We start from the raw sequence: 23,224 nt of genomic DNA on the forward strand, positions 1-23,224 counted from the left end.
GAACTGCTCGGAGGGAGCCCTTGCTGCCGGCGGGGACCCAGCACGGGGGCCTGGTTCACCCCAAGGCCAGGGCGGGCCTGGGAAGCTGCTGCTCACCACGCAAGCCCAGTGGCAGGTGGAGGCGCGGAAGGCGCTGGTGGACACGCTAGACCCCTGGTGGGAGGGCAGCCGAAGGCGGATTCGAGCAAGACGCCCGGCGGAGGCTCATCTCTTCGGCGCAGCGCTTGGAGCAGCTGACTCCAGAAGCTCGTGGGCAGCGACAGCTGTCCTGAACGGAGGGTGTCTGTGCCACGAAGGACTGGAGGCCGCCGGTGCGGCCGTTTGGCCAGATTCACCGGGTCCCGCCCATCCTCACGGCCACGCCCGGGCCCAGGAGGCGTGGCTGCGGGTGGCCCTGGCCGAGCTCCTCTGGTCAACGTGAAGAACCACCTGGCCGGCTGGACGGACACGAGGCAATGGTCGCTCCATCATGGGGTCAGGACAGTGTCGCTCTGTTAACTGATGCATTTGCCGACCACTGACCTAGACTCTCCATTCCAGTAATTGCAGGCTGTTGTTCCTTGTGATTAAGCCCCTATCTCAGTGGTTGGCAAAGTCATTAGTCAACAGAGCCGCAAACCACAGCAGCTTACGAGCCACAGTGTGCTGACCACTGGGTTAGGAGGGGAAGGGGCCTGCGGCCCAGGGGGCCTGAGCCAGGCCCACCTTCGAGCTGCTGACGACAGGGTGGGCGTGGGGACAGCAGACAGGGCCACGGTGTCAGGAAGGCAGAGCCGCTCCCACTCACACGGAAACGAGAAATAGAAACCCTTTTATTGACATGGTTACATGTACAGTTTATTAGCTAAGCAACATCCACATGCAACTGAGCACTAAGCACAAACTACGGACAGCGGCGGCGGCTACTCGGGTCCCTGGTCCTAGTCGCGGTGGTCACTCGGCTGGACGTTTGTCTGTGACGACGGCGTTCGGAGCCGAGTGTCACCACACGCCGGCCTCGCAGATGGCCAGGGGCCCCACGGGGGCACGGCCACGCAGGCAGGAGGTGAGAGCTGTCCACGCGAGGCGCCGCCACGCAGGGCCCGCCTGCTCCCAGGCTGGTCACGAGCAACAGGGAGGACACTTTCTGAGACGTCCTCGGCTCTCCCTGGTGTCCAGTGGTCTCGAGTCTCCGGAAGGCGCCGGAAGGTGCCGGTCCTCCCAGAAGCATCAGCTAGTCGACTCCGGTTACCAAGTCCTACACTCACGTGTGGCTCCGAGTACAGGCTGCTCCCTCTCCTCCCTCTCCTCCTCTCCTCCCTCTGCTCCTAAGCGTCTGCTGTTGCTCACGGTCTTTGGTCGCAAGAGACAGGCACGGAGGGTGGCGGGGCCGCCTACATGATGTACACCTTCTCGGCCTGGGAGAAGTGGAAGACCTCTTTGGTTCGCGGGCACACCACCTTGTCGTCTTGGCGGATGGAGAGCAGAGACTGCGCGAGAAGAGGGACCGCCGGTGACCGGCAGTGTCCTGCAGGAGGGGGCCCCAGAACCCCGCAGCCCGCCCCGCGGCCCCAGGCCCCGCTCACGTTGTAGCCGTAGACGTAGCCGTTGGGCAGCATCATGGGCGGGTTGTTCTCGTTCATCACGTCGCCAGAGATCTTGCAGACCAGGCGGGAGTTGGCGCAGTGGGCCATGGGCAGGGGCTGCGCCAGCTTGTTCAGGGAGCGGCTGCACACGGGGCAGTCGGGGCTCCGGGAGCTGCCGTCCTCCTTGTAGCACTGCCTGGCGCCGGTTAAGGAAGGTCACGGGCCCACTCCCCCGAGGCGGAGACACGGGCTCGGCAGGAACGCAGCCGGAGGCCGATGGAGGCAGAGCCCAGAGCCCACGCGGGAGCAGGGACCCTGCATGGCAGCGCCGCGCGTGGAGCACTCACACGGCCAGGACGGCCGCCTTCCCCACAGGCAGGGCTGCCCAGCACGCCAGCGCCAGAGGACGAGCAAAGGCGCACAGCCCTGTGGTGCACTCGAGGGACCCACAGACCAGCCCGGAGCCCAGCCAGCGCTCTGGCCCAGGGAGGCTCCGCTCGGGGGAGCATGCCTGCTGGGACAGCAGACACCGCAGGCCCGGAACCCACCGGAAAACCATTCTAAACGGCCGTCCCCTGCCAGAGGCACGCAGGCTTGCTCTCCGTGGAGGGGTGTGGCGGGGCAGGTTTCTACGACAGCCGGTGCCACCCGGGTGGGGCCAGCACGCGTGACCAGGGCACAGCCAGAAGGATACGGAGTCTTGATGGCCGAGAGGCCGGCCTGCAGGGTGAGGGTGAACACGGAGTTGTTCCCCAGCTGGTGCAGCCGGTAGTTGTCGTACCGGAACTGCTGGATGAGCATCCTCCACCGGGCCGGGTCCAGCAGGTCCTGGAAGGGAAGGCAGAGCTGGGCTCCCGGCCGGGCCCCTCCCCACGGGCGCTGAGGGTGGGGTCCCGCAGCCGTGGGGCACGGACGGGTCTCCGTGAGCTGTGAGCTGGCAGCACAGGGCTGAGCAAGCAGGAGCCTCCTGCCGGGAGCACGGAGTGAACCAACTCCTCCTTCCAGGATATAAAGGCTCAGCCTGGCCGTGTCTGCCCAGTGATCGAGTTTACACTCAAAGGCGGGTGTGTGTGTGTGTGTGTATGCGTGTGTGTGTGTGAGGGGGGGGGGCACACAGATGAAAAGGAAATCCCTGACGTCAGCCCGGGAGACCTCAGTCAGGCGCCCGGCCCCCCAAGCCCAGCGCCACCACACCGCGCGCCCGGCGCTCGGCCCAGCACAGGAGAGGGCAGCTCTGGGCCTCCTCCCGGCCTCTGCTCAGCCTCGTCCTGCGTGTCATGTGGCCATCACACTCCAGGACCCCGCCGGGCCAGGCAGCTGCGCCGGGCATGCGCTCGGGCTGCCACGCCTCCGGTCTCTCCGGGCTCCGCGGCCTCGGCTCTACGCTTCCTGTGCTGGAGCTGCCGCCTCCGGGCCAAGCTCCTCCCGGGGGCCGTGGCCATGCTGGGACCCCAGGCAGCAGCACCAGGCCCCGCGGAGGAGGCACAGCCTGTCCTGCCCAGGAGCTTCCCCCAGAGCAGGGCCGGGCGTGGCCAGACTGCGTGTGGCTCACACCAGGACGCGGGACCGGTGCCTCAGAAGGGGATTCATTCGGGGAAGCTCCAGACACCCTGCAGGGGGTGGGGCCGCCAGAGGCTGCTGGCACCCTGGGGGTGGCCCCGCCTGGGATGGGAGAGGCTGCAGGGGAAGCGCTGGGCTGGGCGCAGCAGTTTCAAAGTTCAGGCAGCAGGGCTGGCTCAGCCAAGGAAGGACGTCACTTGGGTCTCAGGCAGGGCGGGAGGTGGCCGTGGGGAGGACTCAGAGCTTACGGCAGCATCCTGACGAGCAGTGTCCACACCCACACCCACCCCCATGCCCACCCCCAGCCTCCAGGATGGCGAGACACAGCAGACACGGGCGCGACACGGCTGCACAAAGCACAGGAGTGGCTGTGGACGGGCAGCGGGTGGAGGGCTGAGGGAGGGGCTGCGGTTACCTTGTAGGGGGAGATGTGTGTGTCTGGCGGGAAGGCCAGCATGCCCATGACCTGCCGGACCTCGTCCAGCTGGCTCCCCTCGGCCTGGCTGAAGTGCTTCCGTGCGTGTCTACGAGACAACGTTGTTCTCCTCAGTTTGCTCACCTTCCAGAGCCTGAGCTGTGGGAGGATCTGTGGGAAGCGCAGTTCGCCGGGGCCCACCCCACCGAGGGACTGGGATGGGACGGTGTGAGGTGCCCCAGCGAGTGCCCCACGGACACTGGAGACAGCTATGCCGCCCGGGCCCGAGCCCTCGGGACCCACAGTGCCCCGGGCCCGGGGACAGGACGGCAGCCCTCCCGGGCGGCCCGCACGCCCACCGCTGCGTACCGCACGGCGTCCAGCCTCTTGTTCTGCCGGATGAGCTCGATGAACTCCTGGATCCGGAGGCTGAACTCCAGGCAGCTCTGCGGGCAAAGGCAGGACAAGCTTCACGGTGGCGCCTCGGAGCCGTCGCCCGGCCAAGCCCCAGACCAGCTTGGTGCCGGGCACCCGGCGCTCCAGGCAGGCCTGCCGCCGGCCCCGACCCGTCCACAGCCCACGGCTCAGGGTCTGTGGGTCAGAGCCTGGCCTCTCCTGGCGCAGCCTCGGCAAAGCATGGTGGGAGCAGCACTGCCACCCTGGCCGAAGCCCTGGGAAGCGGGGTGAACCCCACAGGTGTGACCAAGGTGAGAAGCTGCAGGGGTCACCGAGCAGGTCAGAGTGTGGGGACAGACATCCTGGGCAAAGCAGGTGCCACGGGGGACAGCTCCCTCTGCGCGAGCCCTTCTCCACCCGCCCCTCTTCCTGGGCGCCAGCCTAAGTCACAGCATCAAAGCCACACCCACCCTGACCGCCAGGCTGTCCCACACAGACCCCGGGAGGCTGGCCTCGGCAGAGCGTGACGGAGTCAGGAGCCCCAGGACGGCTGCGTGTCTGACAGGGGCCAGCCCACAAGCTGCACATGACATTGTGGGGCACTAGCACCCACCAGCAGGTCCCGGTACAGACACCCGGGCTGTAACGCCGAGATCTCAGACACCCAGCCCTGGGGGGAGGGGACAAGCGGGCGGCGCCGTCTCCGCCTTCAGAGAACTCCCGGGGCTCCACCCGGAGCGCAGTCGGGGACGGAGCAGGAGGCACAGCCTCGTCGCCCCTCACCCTTCGAGTTTCCCGACACCCAGACCCCAGTGGCCTGACTGGAGACTGCCCACAGCAGGCCAGGTCAGGTCAGCCCCCACGTCCAGATCTGTTCTCGGCTCACGTGTGCTTCTCCCGCCCCAACTCCTGGCTGCAGGCAGCCCCGCTCCGCAGTGACTCGAGCCCCACCCCTGCGCCACGGACCACGTGGTCCACCACGGACGCTCTTCCCGGACCCTGGGCCAGCAGGCAAAGGTGCGAGAGCCGCTTACCTGTGCCCACCTGCCCCTCGGGGCTCCCGCTCTCGCCCTGCCCCCGTGCCCGGCCTGGGTGAGGGAGAGAGCGACCGCCTCCAGCCGCTCAGGGCTGAGCCAGAGGCACACCGGGCACTGGACAGCTCCGCACGGACGTCTGTGTTCACAGGTGCTCTGCTCCCAGGCTCTCTCACAGCAGCTCCCCACCCGCCCGTCTGTGTAACGCTGACGAGGGGCCCAGGAACAGCTCCTCTGCACCGTCACCGTCCCACAGCCAGACCCGCGGTGCGTCAGGCGAGGACCGACGGCAGGCCCCTCGCAGTGACTGTCACGGAAGCACCGTGGTTGGGTGGCCGAGAGCACTGACCACGGACCACGCCTGAACTCCATGGCTTCCAGGCTCTGTGCACACCACCTCAAGCGTCTGCAGACCCCGGTCAGCGCACACACCGGGCACGAACCCGGCACCTCCAGCTACGTGGCACTCCGAGCGCCTTCCCTCCTCCAGCCTCCTGCCTGCCCCGTGGACCCCTGGCCCTGGTGTGCCCCCTGCGTGCACACATGCACACGTGTGGAGGCAGCGGTGCCCTCCGGTCAGGACGTGAGGGCGTCTCCCAGCGTGCTGTGTGACTGCCTCCGAGGCCCCGGCCGCCGGCTCGGCTCGGCCCAGCCGCCCGCTCGCCCACTGGCTGCGAGGCCTCTGGGCGCACTGGGGCCCTTGCCAAGCAGCCGGGGGTCTGGGAGGCCACGGGCTCGCGGGGACAACCTGTCCGGGTCCCGCCTGCGGGCAGCACGCTGTGGGGAGGCGGGGCGGGGCGGGCGGGAGTTACGTACCAATTCTGGCTTTCCTCTTATGGTTTCCATACCAAGATCCTCACTCTCCTTAGGGGAGCCACTGGCCACTCTACTTTTCCGTCCCGGCTTCGCGTCATGCTCGCCCTGGCGGCCCTGAGTGGCAGAGAGTGTCACCCTGGCTGGTCACCACGTGCACATGACAAGCACACGGGCGGGGAGGCGCTCGTCAGGAGACAGGACAGGCTCGCTAGGGGAGGCGGAGGTAACGGCCGCCGTGTCTGCGGGCCGGAAGCACCTCTCCACAGCGTTACTCTGCGGTGCGCAGGGGCGTTCACAGGCTGCTGTGGGCCTAAGTGAAGCTGCATTCGCGAACACCCGCCCGGAGCTCTGCACCCTGCAGGCGGACACCAGCTTCCTGCAGGCGCCTGGCACGGACGATGCAGGCGGCGGCCGGGCTCCAAGCCCAGCGGCGCCCATGCTGCTTGCACGTGGCCGCCATGGCTCCCTCCGAGCCTCATGCTAACATCGGTCCAAACCCCAATGCAGAAGGGGGTGCACCACCCGGAATAGCAAACCCCCGCACCACACCCAGCAGCCCGCAGTGTCCGGAACTAACACTCAGACCCAGCAGGCGCAGGCGGCTCCGCCTCAGCCCCCCAAGCCCCGCCCTCCGGGAGCCCCCAGCACCTTCATCTTGCGCAGCCGGGACTTGTTGTCGTGGCACCAGGCCAGGCACGTGGCCGTCTCGCGCCTCTCCAGGGACTCCTCCACCTCTTTGGCCGTCAGGAACATCTCGATGTTCACCAGGTCCTTGGGGGGGCAGCGGCGCACGCTCAGAGCACGGCCCCGCACCCGGCCCCTCCCCAGGCCCCCCGCATGGCCCGGCCCGGCCAGGCCCCTCTGATGGCGCATGCACCCCTCGCCGGCCGCTCCAGGGGCGCGCAGGGGTCCGCCCAGGGCAGGGCACAGGGGAGCCCCCGCCAGCAAGCCCTTGGACACGGGAGGAGCTGGGGCTGGCCCACCCCACCCTTCACAGGAAGCAGGGAGCCGCCAGCAGCCCTTCCCCTGGGGACCGAAGCCGGAAGTTTTCTAAAGGGGCCAGAGGGGACGGGTGGGTGGGGTTCAAGGCGGCGGGACAGGCGCCAGGCCAGGCAGGGCCCCAGGGCAGAAAGGCGCCCCCGGAGAAGACGGACACTCAGCGTAAATGTCCCTCCGCCAGGACGGGCTGCGGCACGGCCCACAAGCAGGCCCTGGGCTCGGAGAACCAGCCCGGAGCGCCGCTGGCCCAGGCGGGTCCCCGGGGCCGGTGGGGAAGGCGCAGGTCAGGGCTGAAGCTCAGGGGGCAGGGGGTCCCGGGGGGCGGTGTGTCTCTGAGGGGGAAGGGGCTCCCCGCAGAGGGCAGAGCCGCCGCCGAGGGGCTCCCCGGGGACATAAGGCTGAAGACTGCTCTCCAGAGTTCAAACGTGGCAGTTCGGCAGAGCGGGTCACGGGCAGCAGCCGTCCCAGCGGCGCCGTGGCGGGGCCGTGGGGAGCGAGCCCCCCGGAAACAGGTCCCACCAGCGAGCAGCGCCCAGCGAGAGGGTGCCGGAGGGCCTGCTTCCTCACCAGGTCAGGCCTGGGTTCGGGACGGGACCGCGCGGGGCGGGGCGCATGGGGCGCAGGCAGGGGGCGGGTGTGTGCGCGCTCGGCGCCCAGGACGCCCACCTCGATGCCGCTCTGCCGCGCCAGCTTCACGGCCGTGTTGTAGTAGCCGCAGCGCAGCAGGTGCTCCACCATCATGCGGTCCATGCGCTTCCGCTTCCACAGGCTGGCGGCCGCCGGCTGGTCGCTGCTGTGCTCCTTGAGGTGCTCGATCCTGCGCTTGCACAGCTTGGCGCTCTCGTCCTCGGCCTGGATGGACTCCACCGCCTGCGACAGGGGCGGGGGCTCAGCGCGAGGCCGGCGGTCACTCCATCCCCCGCCACACCCCTCCCCCGTGGCGCCTCCCCGCGGGCGCTGGTGCTCCCTCCCCTGGGGACCGCACCTGCTGGCTATGGCCCAGGTGTTCTGCTGTACTGCTTAGGCGCTGCCACGCACAGAGTTCACTGTCACAGCTTCCTCTAGACCTTTATCGTTACAAACTGACCTTTTGTCGCTACAAACCCTCTTCCTTAAAGTCAGTTTTGTTCAAACCAACACATTGCTCTGCAGTGCCCTAGCCCAGCCGTCCACACAGCTCCGGGCACCCCCTTCCCACAGTCGCCAGCTTCGGGGCGGCCAGCTGCCATCAGGGCATCTGCTGCTCCTTACAAGCAGGTCTCTCTCTCCCTCTCCTGCTTTTAATGTCCGTCTCAGTGTTTCACCGTTTCGTGTACCGCTTAGGGCCGTGGTCGGCAAACTCGTTAGTCCACAGAGCCAAATAGCAGCAGTACAATTGAAATTTCTTTGAGAGCCACATTTTTTAAACTTCAACTTCTAACACCACTTCTTCAAAACAGATAAGCCCAGGCCATGGTATTTTGTGGAAGAGCCACACTCAAGGGGCCAAAGAGCCGCATGTGGCTCTCGAGGCGCAGTTTGCAGACCACAGGCTTAGGATATGAACTGGCCCTGCTTTGTGTCTCTGCCCACCGCCCAGCAACTACCCTCGTCCCCGCGTCTGCTCCCACCTGCCCTCCGCCGGACCTCCACGTCCCCGCGCGGCTCCGGCTCCCGGTCCCGCCCGCCTCCGGCTCCCCAGCTCTCACGGCAGCTGTCTGTCTGAGGCTCAAGTGCTCGACTGTGTCGTAAGCAAGCACTTGTTTTCACGTCATTTGTTTTTCATTTCTTGAAGTTTTATTTGGCTCTTTTGAAACTGAACCACTTGGTCTATTTTCTGCAAAAACTTTCAACTGTTCTTCCGTCCTTAAACACAGCGAACCAGTCTCTACAGCTGCTGAGTCTGAGGTCTGGGCGGCCCTCGCTGCACTGTCTCCCGCCTGTCCGCGGTGCCCGGGTGCCTGCCCAGCGTGTGGGGGATGGGACACACACCTCACACCACAGAACTGCGCTTACCCTGCCTGGCATCTTTGCGGGCAGCTACGCCAAGTGAAGGACTGCAATGCCTGCTGGGGGCACCGCGCCTGGGCGTCCTCCGGGGGGGCAGTGCTCAGGGCCCGGGTCACTGTCTGCCAGGCCTCCGCCCCTGCTCCGCGCGGGCCCTGTCCCCCTGGGGAGCCCTTCTTCTCCGAGTTCTCTGACATTTAAAGCTTCTCAATCTTTGGTTGTCTCCGTGGGCAAACCAGTGCCAACGCCCTGCCTACCATTCCTAGAAACAACGCCCACGTGCTGTTCTGGGTGCAATTCCAAACACATCCCCGCCCCCGCCCCCGCCCGGCCTGCCTGGGGGCTCGGGCACTGGGAGCCAGGACGGCCGGCCCCAGGAAGAAGGGGCTGGGAGCCGGCCTGAGGCTCTGAGTGCAGGCGGCAGGGAGGGCGGCAGCCAGCACAGCCGCCCACTTCGGCCAGCGAGGGCGGCAGGCCGGCCAGGACCCACCTTCCTCTTGAGGACGCTGAGCTTCTCCACCACTCCGTCCAGAAGGCTGACCACGGAGTCCACAGCAGGGCAGCTGCTCAGGGTCTTCTCCAGCTCGGCCACCACCATGGTGACGTGGCTGGTCTCACGGTCGATGTTCTTCTGAGCAGCTCGGAAGCGTTTGTTCAGGGTTTCGTAAGGCACCTGGAGGAGAGAGGGTGCTGACCACCCGTGCCCCGGGCACTCCCTCAGGAGACCCGAATGGCGTGGAGGACGGCACCAGCGGACGGCCCCTCGGCTCCTGAACGCAGAGACCCATGGGAAGATGCACACCGCGGGCCGGTGGCTGAGCTGCGGGAGGCACCGAGCAATCCTCCTTCCTCCCTCCTTCCCTCTCCCTGAATTCAGTGAGCCGCTCCTTGGGGAGGATAAAAAGCGTACAAAGCAAACCGTCCCCACACCTCCGAGCGGCGGAAACGGGTGCCACGGCAGACCGGAGCAGGAGGCGCTGTGATCTCTCTCACCCGCAGTCCGCCCCAGCCCCCAGTCCTGCCGTTTACACCCTAAGGCTCGAGTCACCTTCACCTGGTCACCTTCCGAGGAAAGAAATCCCTGGGGATCAGTGCATGTCGGGGTGCAGGCACCCACTGCTGCAGAATCGCAGGTGGGCCTGAGGCCCAGTGTCCACGGGTACAGCGCTGCCCCCCCGGGTCACGGCCCCTCACGCTCGCTCCTACAGCTGCCAGCACTCACCTCAGCCCCTCCTCTCGGCTGAGCCAGCCCAGCACCTCCACTCACTCACCTCCAAGTGGCCCTGACCCGTACTTCCTGCCCTGCCCCTCCCTCCCCACAGTCTGGCCGGAGCCCAGGACCTTGGGTGTGGCCAGCCCGCCCCGCAGGAGCCCCTAGAGCTGGCCTCCCAGGCTGTGTGGGTGCTGAGCCACGTGGCAGTCTCTCCTGCCAGCGGCTGCTCAGCCTCCGCCCAGGGCGCCCAGCCCAGCCGCTCCTGCCCTTCCACAGCCACCCTGCGTGGGTCCCACAGCTCCTTCCCTGGCTCCTCCTCAGAGGGCTCTGGACGAAACAATGGATTCCAGAGGCCATGAGATTCCGGCCACAGCCACCCATCACTGAGCGAGGGAGACAGGGCAGACCAGCCGCTCCGGGGCCGGGGCCAGCATCCCCACCTCGGGGGGAAAGGACGTGGAGGAAGCCCTCAGCCAAAACAGACAGCCAATGAGGCGAGCGAGACGACGGAGACAGGAGCAGCAGGGAAGAAACCAGGGAGAGAGACCGTCAGGCTGAAAAAATGCAGTTGGCCTAACAGGGAAAACACACACTGCCTAAATAAACGTGGGTAACAACATGGCTAGAAAGGAAACAGACTTTGGAAGAATTCAAAATAAATAAAAATGTGTCCCTAAAGGCTCAGGCAACACAACCTAAAGCAGCCAATGGGACCCCATCGAACGGAAACTGCTGAGGGCAGCAGCCCAGACTACACAGAGAACTCCTACAGCGCAGCAAAACCCCGGCAGAGGTCTCCACAGACACCTCCGCCCCCAGGCAGCACCTCGGAGAGGGCTCGCGTCACTCCAGGGAGGGCGTGGACTGCAGAGACCAGCTCACGCCCACCAGGACGGCCGCCAACAGAACCAAGTGCTGGCGGACGCGGGCCGGACCCTGCTCGCTGTGGGGGCGGTAGGTGCAGCCGCTGTGGAAACGGGCATGGCCAGCCCTCCCGCTCACAGGTGCACAGAAAAGGGAATACCGCACACTTACTGGTAAGCCTGCCTCCACAGAGACGGGTTCCCGACCTCAGGGCAAAGGTCCCGTGTCCAGTGGCTGTTGGTCAAACCGTGGACGGGACCCCCGGGGATACAGGAGGCATTCCCGGTGAGAGCACCCGTCAGTCCACACGGGGCTGCTGGAGGGTGCCCGTGCCCCTCAGAGACCTCTGCAGCCCTGCCCAGAGCTGAGAACGGAGGAGCCCGAGGGTCCAGCTACGGACGAAGGGCTCAAGAAAATGTGGTCTGGCCTGGCCGGTTGCTCGATGGTTAGAGCATTGGCCCTTGGAAGAAGGGTCTGGCTTTGAGTCCCAGTCCAGGGCATGCACCTGGGCGGCAGGCTTGTTCCCCGCCCTGTGGGGCACGTGCAGGAGGCAGCCAGTCAGTATGTCTCTCACACGGATGTTTCTCTCCCACCTCCTTCCCTCGCTTCCACGATCTGAAAAAAGCGATGGAAACCATCCCTGGTGAGATTAACACGACCCACAACAGTGGCTGCCGCTCAGCCTCACAGGCAGGGCCTGCCAGAGGCGACGGCACGCGGACCCGGAGAACATGGCGCCCACGAGCTAAGCCTGTGCCGCCAGCCCACTCCCATGAAGTCCTGGAGCTGGCCACATCCAGACGGGAGGGGAGAGGGTGGGTGCCGGGTGTGGAGGGCTGGGGAGCTGCTGTTCAGTGGTGCCATGGACCCACGATGCCCCCACAATTCAAGGTGAGATCCACCCGACAAGATGGGCCGCTGAGGTGGTCCGCCACGAGGTGCAGCCTCAGGAACGGGATCAGGGCCTCAGCAGGGTCCCCAGGACGCCCTCTCCGCCTCGCCCGCCTCTGCACCTGGAAGTGGCCTCCCCAGAGCCAGCCACGCTGCCCGACCTTGGACCTCCAGCCCCCACCCGCGGCGTCTCTGGAGTGGCCGCAGCCTGAGCTGAAAAACTTTACCTTATCTGGTTATTCTGGGTCCCTTGCATTTCCCTACGAATTTCAGGATTTGCTTTGTCAATTTCTGCAAAGAACCAGCTACAATTTTCTTACAGCTTGTGCTGAATCTGCAGATTAATCTGGAAAGTACTGCTATTTTAACAGTAAGTCTTATTCCTAGATATTTCATTCTCGGTTTCCTTTTCGGTTTTCATTTCTAAGGTATAGAAATGCCTCCCATTCGGACTCTGTATCCTCCGTGTGTGTTCTCCTAGGCGTGCACGCCTGAGAATTTTCCTGGTACAAGACATCCACCTGAGAGGGGCTTCGCTGTTCCTTTTCCTGCCCTGACCAGGCCCTCGGGACGTTGCCCAGCAGTGCGAGAGGGACACCCGTCGGTGCCTGATGGCAGCAGAGGGGGGTTCCAACTGTGGGTTCTCAGACCCCCCTGACCAGCGTCCTGGGCTGACCAGGCTGAGGAAGCTCCCTGGTCTGCTGAGTGTTTCGTCATCGGGAAGTGCCGAGCTCGCCGACCGTCCGCCCGTCACCGAGGCGAAGACAGAGTGGCGCTGCCTGGGCCGTTAGGACGTTTGCGTGTTGAACCAACCTTCATTCCTGTGGCCAGGGGAGGCCAGCACTCCTTCCGCTCCCTGGTCCATTCCATCTCCCAGCATTCTGCTGGCGATGACTGGCACCACATTGATCACACGGAATGATGGCCAGTTTCGGAGATGTCTGCTCTGGCTCTGGGGTCAGGTGGTAGTGACGTCCCAGAACAAGCTGGGGAGCGTTCCTTCCTGTGTTTGGAAGGGGGCCGAGGACCCAGCATAGCCTTTAAGCGACAGGATTCACCGGTGAAGCCGCCGGTGCTGGGCGGCTCTCCCGGCCAAGCTTCCTCTGAACCTCTTCAAACGTTACAGGCCGTTCAGGCATCGGTTTCACAGCTTCAATTCAGCACTTTTCCCGTTTGTGCCGAGTCAACTCCACGAGGAAGAGAGGTCCTGGGTCTCCCTCTCAGTTTGAATCAGCTCTTCCTAGTTCCTATTTGGTGGGTTTTTAAGTTTGTTATTGGCTTTTAAATTCTGGCTTTACCTTATCTGCCCAACCGGAGACTTAAGTCTGCCTGACTCGGATCTGCTTGGTTTTTCCTTGGGAACTGGTCGAGTTTCAGCTGTTAAGATCATGGGCTTCCTCCAGCCAGCAATCTGTCTCTCCAGCATACCTCCCCCGTCCCCCCCACCCCATGGCTCTCAGAAAGAACCTTCCGGTTTTCATAGCTGAAACGGGTCCTGGCAGTGCAGCTGAGACCCGCACAAAACGCGGTGCTCCCGCCAGCCCGCACGCCCCCGCACAGGGCGGTGTGCTCGTGTGCCCAGCTCTGTGGCTTCTGCCGCGTCTGCTGGGGCGCCGCCGGAATGTGCTGACAAGGGAATGCCTTTCCGTCGTCATCACGTGCCTTCCGCCATCTCCACCCGCACAGAAAGGACGGACTCCCAATGGCACGAGGCTTTCATCTTCCCGAAGGAGCAGCTCAGAAGAGGCTTCTCAACAGGTCACAAAGCCAAGCTCATCCCCGGTGCTGGCGTGAACCCCCCGGTGCTGGCGTGAACCCCCCCGGTGCTGGTGTAGGCCCCCGGGTGCTGGCGTGAACCCCCCCGGTGCTGGCGTGAACCCCCCGGTGCTGGCGTGAACCCCCCCGGTGCTGGTGTGAACCCCCCGGTGCTGGTGTGGGCCCCCCGGTGCTGGTGTGGGCCCCCCGGTGCTGGCGTGAACCCCCCCGGTGCTGGCGTGAACCCCCCGGTGCTGGCGTGGGCCCCCGGGTGCTGGCGTGAACCCCCCCGGTGCTGGCGTGAACCCCCCCGGGTGCTGGTGTGGGCCCCCCGGTGCTGGCGTGAACCCCCCCGGTGCTGGCGTGAACCCCCCCGGGTGCTGGCGTGAACCCCCCCGGGTGCTGGTGTGGGCCCCCCGGTGCTGGCGTGAACCCCCCCGGTGCTGGCGTGAACCCCCCCGGGTGCTGGTGTGGGCCCCCCGGTGCTGGCGTGAACCCCCCCGGTGCTGGCGTGAACCCCCCCGGGTGCTGGTGTGGGCCCCCCGGTGCTGGCGTGAATCCCCCGGTGCTGGCGTGAACCCCCCGGTGCTGGTGTGGGCCCCCCGGTGCTGGTGTGGGCCCCCCGGTGCTGGTGTGGGCCCGGCAGAGCTGCCTGTTCCGGTGTGTGCCTGGGGCAGCCTTCGGCCCCGGTGGCTGCATGCGTCCTGGACTGACCTTCCCCAGCAGGGCACTCTCCCCGAGGGAGGCCACCGCGGACAGCAGCGGCTCAGGCCCGTTTTCACAGGCTCCCTGAAGGACAGGCTTCTGGTCAGTGTCCGGGGTGCCAAGAGACCAGCTCAGAGGCAGAGCGGTCAGCACTCCAGGCTCCTCTTGGTGCTCATGGCCGTCCCAGCCCCGCCCGCGGTCACCTGCAGAGGTCCTGCCGTGCCGCGGGCCTTTCCAGAGGCGGAAGTAAGCCACACGAGCCGCACCTCCGAGTAAGCCCACCGACGCCGGGGGCAGGGCCAGGCCCCACCGAGGACGGCTAGCTGACCAAGCCCATCACAAACCACGGCACCCACGTCGAGCGGCACAAGTAACACCAGCACAGCTTACACCCTCACTTTAAAAGTGTTTACTGATTTCAGAAACAGAGGAAGGGAGAGGGAGAAACATCGAGGATGAGAGAGAACCTTGATCACCTGCCTCCCACACGCCCTCCACTGGGGGCCAAGCCTGCAGCCCAGGCGTGTGCCCTGACCTGGAATCGCACTGGCGACCTCTGGGTGCACAGGGCATGCCCAACCAACGAGACTCACCGGCCGGGCACTTCCTGGCTTTTACCGACTGTTGTCTGTTTGTTGGTTTGGGGAATTAATCCTCAATGAGAGTGTTTTCCTTTTGCTTCTCAGAGAGTGAAGGGGGGAGCGTGAGCGATGTGAAGGAGACATCGCCTGGTGCCTCCTGCACCGCCCCAGCCAGGGAGGGAGCAAACCCACAGCCTCGGCAGGTGGCCTTCTGTGCACGGACCGATGCGCTAACCACTGAGCCACACCGAGGCCCTTTTCAGAGAAAGAAGATAAATGGAAGGCAGCCACTTTCTGTCACGGTGTCACTGTAGCACTTCACACCCCACTGTGGCGTCAGGCAGGGCCCAGCCCCAGCTGCCGCTTCCTCGTCCTAAGGAAGGAATTTCTGAGGAGGCGCACACAGGCAGGGCCTGCACAGCGGCCATGCTCTGCAGACAGGCACGGGCAGCCCCTTCGAGGCTGCCGGGGACGCCGCGGCCGTGGGAGGCTCTGCTAGGTGCGCTGAGCGCCGGGCTGGGTGCAGTTATCATGTGCCTTACCGTGCTGACCTCTGTCACCGCGTCCTTCCCAGCGGCTGGCTTGTGTGTAACGGTATACACACGTGATGTCTCATCCATCCTAACAGTGATGTTTGCTTCGGTTGTGATCCTCACTGCTTTGGACAGAATTGCCCAAGTAATATTGAACAGTCTACTTTTAACTGAAGTGTTATTCCTTCTCTGCCCCCCAGCTGTAAGCCCTGGTTAGAGAGTCAGGGCAGCAAATGCAGGAGATGGTGGTTTCCGGTTCAAGTCGGTGACCTCTGGGAAGGGACCAGAGCAGGCGAGCAGCTAGCTGTGTGGCATGGGGCAGGGTTCTGGGCAGAGAAGCACGTGCCAAGGCCTGCTCTGGCAGGGAGGCCTCGGCGACTCAGTCCCAGAGGAGAGGAGAGGGGACAGCAGAAGGGCCTGGGACACTGCACCTCTGGTGCCAACCCAAGGAAGACCAGAAGCCCCCAGAGACAGGAGGGAGGGCAGGGAGGACCAGCAGCTGGAAAAGAGGGCTCAGGATGGGCAATCAGGCTGTCAGGGGGAAACTGAGGCAGAGGGGAGAGCCAGGTGCTGCAGCAGTAGGCACTAAGGTGTGGGCCCAGGGCACAAGCTGACGGAGGTGGGGAGGCTGTGTGCTGAGGGTGGAGGCGGAGACGGCGGTCAGGACTGTGGCCAGACCATCAGCACAGCTGGGGTTCTCCTCCAGGCTGAGCTCACTTTACTCGGCTGTTCCTTTTAAACCTTTATGTCCCCCTTCTTCTCCCACTGACCCTCTAGCCCCTCCCTGCCCGGGCTTAGTTGTTAACTATTAGTTTGCAATTGTTGAAACAGTAAATAATTCTTTTTTTCACAGGTTTTCAAAATAACGGTGTCTGGGTATAAAGACTCTAGAGCTGCGGCTCGCGACCACGTGCGGCTCTTTGGCCCCTTGGGTGTGGCTCTTCCACAAAATACCATGGCCTGGGCGAGTCTGTTTTGAAGAAGTGGCGTTAGAAGAAGTTGAAGTGGCATTAGAAGAAGTTGTGGCTCTCAAAAGAAATTTCAATCCTTGTGCTGATATTTGGCTGTTGACTAATGAGTTTGCCGACCACTGGGCCAGGGCATGCTGCACCTGACACACCTGCCAGCCCTCGGCCAAGCTCCGCCGCAGCCCCTAGGGAAGCTCAGGTGCTCTCGCCAGTGTCACCGCTTTGCTCTGGGGTCTGTCGTCCTGGCTGCTCCCTGTCCTGGGACCTGCTGGCCTGCAGCTGAGCACCGGGGGCCCTTCAGTCACACCTCTGTGGGGCTTTGGGAATGCTCCACGGGGCTGAGTGCCAACGGCCACAAGCCCTCCCAAAACACGCGCCTCGGCAGCCTCCCCTGCCACCACTCCCAGCCGTCCACGGGCCCCGCCTTCATCCTGGTCGATAAAGCTCTGAAATGTACTGTCCACGCAATCAGTGCCTCCCTCCCACCACCAGGAGCCGCACAGGGCAGGATGGCACCCCCACAGAGCAGCACTCAGAGGCCATCCCCTCGCCCCCAGCCGCTGAGGAGCCTCGGCGGGCCTGTGCCTGGAGCCCAGCCCGCCCTCTGCCTCCGTCCCGAACGGTGAGACAAAGGCCCCGAGAAGCAGGACCGGTCTGGGCGTCATGGGGCGCGAGGGAGAGCAGGACCCTGAAGCCGGGGACTGCGGCTGCGGCCACCTGCCGGCTGGGTGCTGCACTGACTCCAGCTGAGCTGGCCGGGCACAGAGCTGGGCATCAGAAAGCCCTTCTTTTCCCGACGTGACATCGTTTGAGAAAATACTAAACAGCCACCTGCAGCAGGGCGGGAGGCCTCCCCCACCAGCCTGCACTGCAGGAGGGCCAGCTCGCCCAGGGCAGACACCTGTGTCACACCTCCGGGCCAGGTGAGGAAGAGAGAGGGAAAGGCTGCAGGCTCAGCGCAGCTCCTCCGAGAAGGGTTCCACCTGCGCTCGGCCTGCGGGTCTGGGCGGGAAAGGCAGTGCGGGCCTGCTGGTGGGGAGGAGCTGGTGTGAGGTCTGACAGCTGGAGGCTCGGAGAGGGCAGGAATTACGCCTCAGGGGGTGTGAGCAGCAGTCGGCACTGTAGGGCGGCCACCCTTTGAGGGAGGGACGCTGACTGTGCGTAGAAAAGCCTACGGGGGGAGTGAAGACCCCGCTAGCCACCCCCCAGCACCCCGCACACCAGGAGCAAAGCCCCGCCCACACTCCATGCTCCCAGAGTTTCTCCACCCAGAGACCACAGACCCCCAAGCCCCGCCACGGCGGGTGCGGAAAGCTGCCTGCTAGCTACACTCAGGCACGCAGGCGCCACCCAGACCCTCCACGACAAGAACAGACCAGGCTCTGGAACTGCAGGGCAGGACTTGGTAGACTGTCGCCAAATTAAAAGCACAATTTACACGTCCTGGTAGAGAAGTCCTTCACAGACCACCGCTCCCCCGCCTGCGCCTGTGAGGAGGGGACAGCTGGGGGGCTGAGCTGAGGCCCCAGGGGAGGACGGAGGCGGCCAGGGGAGACGCCAGGAGGCCCGGAGGCCATGCCCAGCCCCTGCTCCAGGTGGGGTGGACCACCCAGTCTGGTAATAACAAAGAAGGTCTCTAAGATGCTATTGGACATCAACTGCCTGAAGGGAAGAAATGAAATCTACCAAAACAGTAACGGAGTGATTAGCAGAATAATTTGGAGAATAAACATTCGTTACTTTTGTAATCAGAAAAAAACTATCAAAAATAAAACTGGTTCAAGATACCGGGCGAGGCACCCACGTTTCTGCCCATTCCGTCCTCGGAGGCCCAAGGCCCTCCAGGTGAGGAGCAGCCAGGGCCCGGGTGCGGGGCTGCGTCCCCCAACCCTTCTAGGAACTACCACCACCCCTGAAGCCAGAGCAGCCGTGGTTCTCAGGGGTGGTTCCCCCAGGGCACCCCCAGCCGGGTCTGGAGACCCGAGGCCACACACTGGCACCTGGTGCTGGAAGCCAGCGTGCTGAGCACCCACAGCCCCACAGCACAGCAGCCCCGGCCCAAAAGTCCGCCGCGGTGGAGGCCCAGGCCACCCACCCTCCTGGCAGGATCGGGTGCAGCGAGGACAGGTGCCAGCTGTTGCCCCTCATCACAGCTCCTTTCTCTTCCTGGGCACTCAGGGGCCCCACCCCATCAGCCTGCGGCACAGCAGCGCCACCCGCAGTCCGGCACCAGCCCCCTGCCCCCTTCTTCGAGGTCGGCATTGTGTGCCCGCCCTGTGCCCGGGGCCTGGACCCTGCCGGGCTGCACAGCACGGCTGGGCCATCAGCTCTTCCAAAGTCCCGCTAACAAACATCCAAATCAAAGACCCCATTTCCCACGGAAACGTCCTTATCCACTGGGAATCAGTCCTTCTGGGAAAACGCTAGCTCGGCAGTGCCGCTGACACGTGTCCACGGAACAGGAAGGGCTGACGGGAGGCAGGTCTCTAGCTGCCAGCACTCTGCCCTGAGTCGTTCTGAAGGAGTTCCACCTCCTGGCGAAGCTGAGCTCTCCTGAAATGGCCGCAGCGTTTCTTTCCCTGTGACCGCGCACACCCACCTCCACCGCCGGCTACCTAAACCTCTGCGGGACCGCGCACACCCACCTCCACCGCCGGCTACCTAACCTCTGCGGGACCGCGCACACCCACCTCCACCGCCGGCTACCTAACCTCTGCGGGACCGCGCACACCCACCTCCACCGCCGGCTACCTAACCTCTGCGGGACCGCGCACACCCACCTCCACCGCCGGCTACCTAACCTCTGCGGGACCGCGCACACCCACTTCCACCGCCGGCTACCTAACCTCTGCGGGACCAAGCCGGCGTGACCGCCGAGTGACGGGAGGAGGAACCACTTCCTGTCTGTCTCTGTCGCCAGCCAGGTCCAAAAAGGGCCCCCAGTGCTGACCTTCGAACCTGGTCTATCCTCGGATGACGACTCGATGGCGGGCGAAGACACGGGCCTGCAGGTAACGGTCCACACGGGTGCGGGGTCTCGGGCACCTTGGTAGGGGCCCCGGTGGGCCGCACGCTGGCACCTACGCCCTGACAGGGTCCCCTCCTGCCCGACCGCCGGTGAAAGAAGAGCAGGCCCGAGCCGGCAGCGGGCTCCCCATCAGCTTTCTAATAGGAGGCTCCCATTTCACACTCAGGTGGCAGCGGGGCTCCCTGCACCTGCCTCGGACAGGAGTGAACGTGGCTGAGCCTGAGGCCGCCCAGCAAGTGGTGACCACGGGGGGCATGCCTCCCCGCCACCCTGCACCCACTACCACACCGACTACCGCCGGTCACCTCGGAGGGGGACCCGGGAAGGAACCGGAGCCACCCATACTGCTCACCACAGCTCTCCCGGGGAGGCTGTGCCCTGACCCCGGAAGGAACTTATCCCCAGGTGTGTGTGTGTGTGTGTGTGTGTGTGTGTGTGTGTGTGTGTGTCCCCCCCCCCCCCGATCCTCCCCGGCACAGGCCTCGGCAGGGAACACCATTTCACCTGATGGAATGCGCCTTGGCTAAGGGGCCACCCAAGGTCACCAACCGGAAAGGGCTGTATTTCTGGTTTGGTACCCGCCCCCCCCCCCGTCCCCGCAAAACGCGTTCCCCTTTAGCTAGTGGGGCTCTCCTGGCAACTCCCCCGATTAAGGACTGGGAGCCACACACCACCTTCCGACAGCACAGGGAGGGGGCTGGCCCCCGCAGCCCCGCGCAGAGCCCGGCCCGAGCCCGCCCGCCGCCGGGCCGTCAGGGGGCAGCTCAGGCGGATCCGACGCCGGGGCCACGGGCGGCTCGGGGGGCGAAGCCGGCGGCGGGCTGAGCGGCTCCCCGCCTGCCACGAAGCCCCGGCAGGCCGGCCGGGACAGCCGCACCGCCCGCCACGCCAGCGAGGCCGGCCCGCACCCGGCGGACCGAGAGCCCGGCCCTCGGGCCCCGCAGACCCTGGGAAGCCGGCCCGCCGCCCCGCAGGCCCCAGGCCTCGCCACCCCAGGAGCCCGGCCCCCTGAACCCTGTGACCCCGCACCCGCAGGCCCCGTGGACCCTGCCCCGTGGACCCCACACCCGCCGGCCCCCCGCCCCCGGGGTGCCCGACACCCCCGGCCCTCAGAGCCGGGGGCCCGGCCCCAGGCCCGCCCTTCGCCCGGGGCGCGCCCCGCCCCGCCGCAACGGCCCGCCGGTCCGGCCAGACGCGGCCGCCGCCCGCGGACCCACCTTGAGGGTCGGGTACTCCTGCACCTTCAGGGTCATGGAGAGCTGGGCGGCCGACTCCTGCACCGCCATCTTGCGTCGGCCAAAACATTAGCGGGCGGAGGGGAAGCGCCGCGCGGCACGCCGGGTAGTGATGCTGCGCGGAGGGCGGGGCCTGGTGGGCGGGGCGGCGCGTCCGCACCAATCGCGTCCGCCCCTCAGCCCGGCGGCGGAAGAAGGCGCGGCCGCGGCGTGCGCGCCGAGAGGCGTCCGGCCGGACCAATCACCGCCGGCCTGTCTGTCGTCCAGCCAATCAGCTGGAAGACCCGTCGGGCGGATCTCTCCTTGAACCGGGGGCGGGGCGGGCTGGCCTCTTGGCCCCGGGTTGCTCCCGGCCGTCAGCCGCCCGCAGCGCCCGCGGTTGGAGAGGATATGGACGGAGTCGCTGGGCTGGGACCCGTGGGGGGCGCGGCTGTGGGGGCGAAGGGGGTGGGGTCACCCGCGGAACGGCCCTTAAGAGGCTGTGATCCCTCGTGTCAGCGACTCCCCAGGAAGTGACCCCCTTGGGGCTGGTCCTCCGAGTTTGTCCTCCGGCGACGTGGCCACAATGTCCGCAGCCCGCGCTGCAGATCAGCGTCTGGGCCCCATTTCCCGGTTAACAGCTGCTGGAGTCGCATCGGAACCCCGGGTTTCCTGCCGGGAGAGAAAAGGGGGGACCCCGGGTTTCCTGCCGGGAGAGAGAAGGGGGGCGTTCACAGCTAACTTGCAGGGAATAAAAAGACGTGGGCCGAACTGCACGGCACGGCTCCGGGTGCAGAAATAAAAGGCTCATTCCCCAGGATGGGGCGCGGTGTGCTAGCCCAGGGAGCCCGCATTGCGTCCGTCCTCAGGGCGCTTTCATCCTTCCTTCCCGCGGGCGGGAATCTCAGGGCTTCGGCAGAACAGTCATCACTTCCCAGGGGGTGCCTCAAAGTGAGCGAAGGTGGGGCGCCAGGCCTGGGACCCGCAGGACCAGCGGGAGCCGGCCACCCCTCCCCTCCGGCACCCCCTGGCTTCACAGTGCCTCCTCGTGACGTCACCCCGCGCCACAGCCAATGGGGGGGCTCTCCCGGGCCCCTTTCCCACTCCGCACCCCGGGCCTGCCTGGCCCCCAGCGGCGCCAGACCCCTTCTACCCGACCGGACCCTGAGCCTCCCAGGCCTGGGGCGGCCCTGGGAAACCCGAGAGCGGGCGGTGCTGGCCCAGGGGTTTCCACGGTGATCGCAGCCCGGCCGGACGCCGCAATGCTTCTCCCATCTGATGGCCTAGACCGCGGAGAAAGATGGTCAGGGCTGGCAGGCCGCGGGCGGCCTGGGGCCGGGACAGAGGAGGCGGCACTGCGGGGAGGGGAAGGGTCATCATAGGGAGGGGAGAGCCCAGGGACAGCACCCCACCCTCCCGCCCACCACCCTCCGGTCTCACCACTGCGCCCTCGACAAACAGCTCATTCTATACCTGCACTTCGGGTCCGGGACCTGCTGTGGAGAACGTCCTCGGTCTTTCCCAGCCGCCCCCCCCCCCCCGACCCCCTTTCTCTCTGAATGGGTGACACTAAACATCGCAGGTACTGGTCCGTTCCGCTGTCCCAGTCTCTGCGTGCAGTGGGCACAGGCAGAGGCATTCCCAGGGACTGCCCGCCAACGGGGGCGGGGCATTTACCACGGTCTGCCCCTTCCTCGCTGCTGGGACTGACCCACTCCCAGCCAATAGAGCCTGCGAGGGTGCCTGCTGAGGAGGCAGGTGGGCTGGGGCGTCCTGCTTTACACTAAAAAAAAAAAGGCAGATGGCCGAAACCGGTGTGGCTCAGTGGATAGAGCGTCAGCCTGGGCACTGAAGGGTCCCAGATTCGATTCCGGTCAAGGGCATGTACCTTGGTTGTGGGCACATCCCCAGTAGGGGGTGTGCAAGGGGCAGCTGATTGATTACTCTCATTGATGTTTGTATTTCTCTCCCTTCTTTTCTGTAAAAAATCAATAAAATATATTTAAAAAATAAAAATAAAAAAAGGCAGATGGCAGGGACCAGTCGTGGCCCTTTGTCTTTGATCTGTGAGGGCGAGTGTGTGATGCTAAAACGAGGCGTTGAGAAGAGAGGGGATGGGAGCCCCAGGGGCTGGTGCAAAGGCGGTCTCCGTGACCGGACGGGTGACCCACGCCGGAGCCTGACGCCGCGGCTCCTGGGGCGACGACAATCACGGCGCCGGCTTTGGGCCGGAAGTCCCGGTGCTCGAGCGGAGGCATCCTCGCGGGCCCACGTCTCCCCAGCATCCTCTGTGTGCTTCTGTGCCCCGCCCACCTGCTCGCTTCCAAGGCCAGCAATTCTCCTGCCGAGACGGGCCACGGACAAAGCCCTGCCTCCCTTCCCGTGTCCTCCTGTCCTGCTGCTCGCTTCCCGCAGAGGCGGGTGCTAAAGACGTGGGCGATGAGGGGACCAGCTTTCTGCTCTCAGTGGACCTGGAGGGTCCTGGGGCGTGCAGGGCAGGGACAGGCAGTGGGGTGTGTGCAGGGCGGGGACGGGCCGCGGGGAGTGTGCCCAGGCAGGACCAGCACCTGCGTCTTCACGTCCCGGGCCTGCTGGGCTCCGGAGGGGCCCTCCCGCCTGGACGGCCGCGGCCCCACTTCCTGCGGACACAGTGTAATGACCCTTTTCCTGTCATAAACGCCTCCTGTGTCTGCGCGGGTTT

General features: G+C 65.4%; 1 protein-coding gene across 4 annotated transcripts; it reads right to left on the reverse strand.

Annotated features, from left to right (window-relative positions):
* Positions 1 to 790: 790 nt before the first annotated feature.
* Positions 791 to 20,673, reverse strand: MAEA (macrophage erythroblast attacher, E3 ubiquitin ligase). Of its 4 annotated transcripts, XM_084878391.1 has the most exons (11): positions 20,527 to 20,673; positions 9,262 to 9,444; positions 7,452 to 7,655; positions 6,435 to 6,557; positions 5,787 to 5,900; positions 4,550 to 4,606; positions 3,910 to 3,986; positions 3,541 to 3,649; positions 2,260 to 2,393; positions 1,566 to 1,761; positions 791 to 1,469 (listed from the first exon to the last, which is right to left on the reverse strand). In XM_084878391.1, the coding sequence occupies exons 1-11, from the start codon at positions 20,593 to 20,595 to the stop codon at positions 1,374 to 1,376; spliced, it is 1,362 nt and encodes a 453-aa protein (XP_084734517.1). In that variant the 5' UTR covers positions 20,596 to 20,673; the 3' UTR covers positions 791 to 1,373. The 4 variants fall into 4 exon arrangements, with proteins under 4 accessions (XP_084734517.1, XP_084734518.1, XP_084734519.1 ...); XM_084878392.1 differs by lacking the exon at positions 4,550 to 4,606; XM_084878393.1 differs by lacking the exons at positions 4,550 to 4,606; positions 5,787 to 5,900.
* Between the last annotated feature and the right edge of the window lie 2,551 nt (positions 20,674 to 23,224).

This window comes from Pipistrellus hanaki, assembly GCF_964339955.1.
Source record: "Pipistrellus hanaki genome assembly, chromosome: 1".
Lineage (NCBI taxonomy): Eukaryota > Metazoa > Chordata > Mammalia > Chiroptera > Vespertilionidae > Pipistrellus > Pipistrellus hanaki.

Coding starts and splice junctions, on each gene's coding strand:
- MAEA (XM_084878391.1), bottom strand. CDS start 20,595: ATGGCGGTGCAGGAGTCGGCCGCCCAGCTCTCCATGACCCTGAAGGTG. Junction 7,656..9,261: donor TCAGCGTCCTCAAGAGGAAG/GTGGGTCCTGGC, acceptor CCCCTGTCGCAG/GCGGTGGAGTCCATCCAGGC. Junction 3,650..3,909: donor AAGAGGCTGGACGCCGTGCG/GTACGCAGCGGT, acceptor GTTGTCTCGTAG/ACACGCACGGAAGCACTTCA.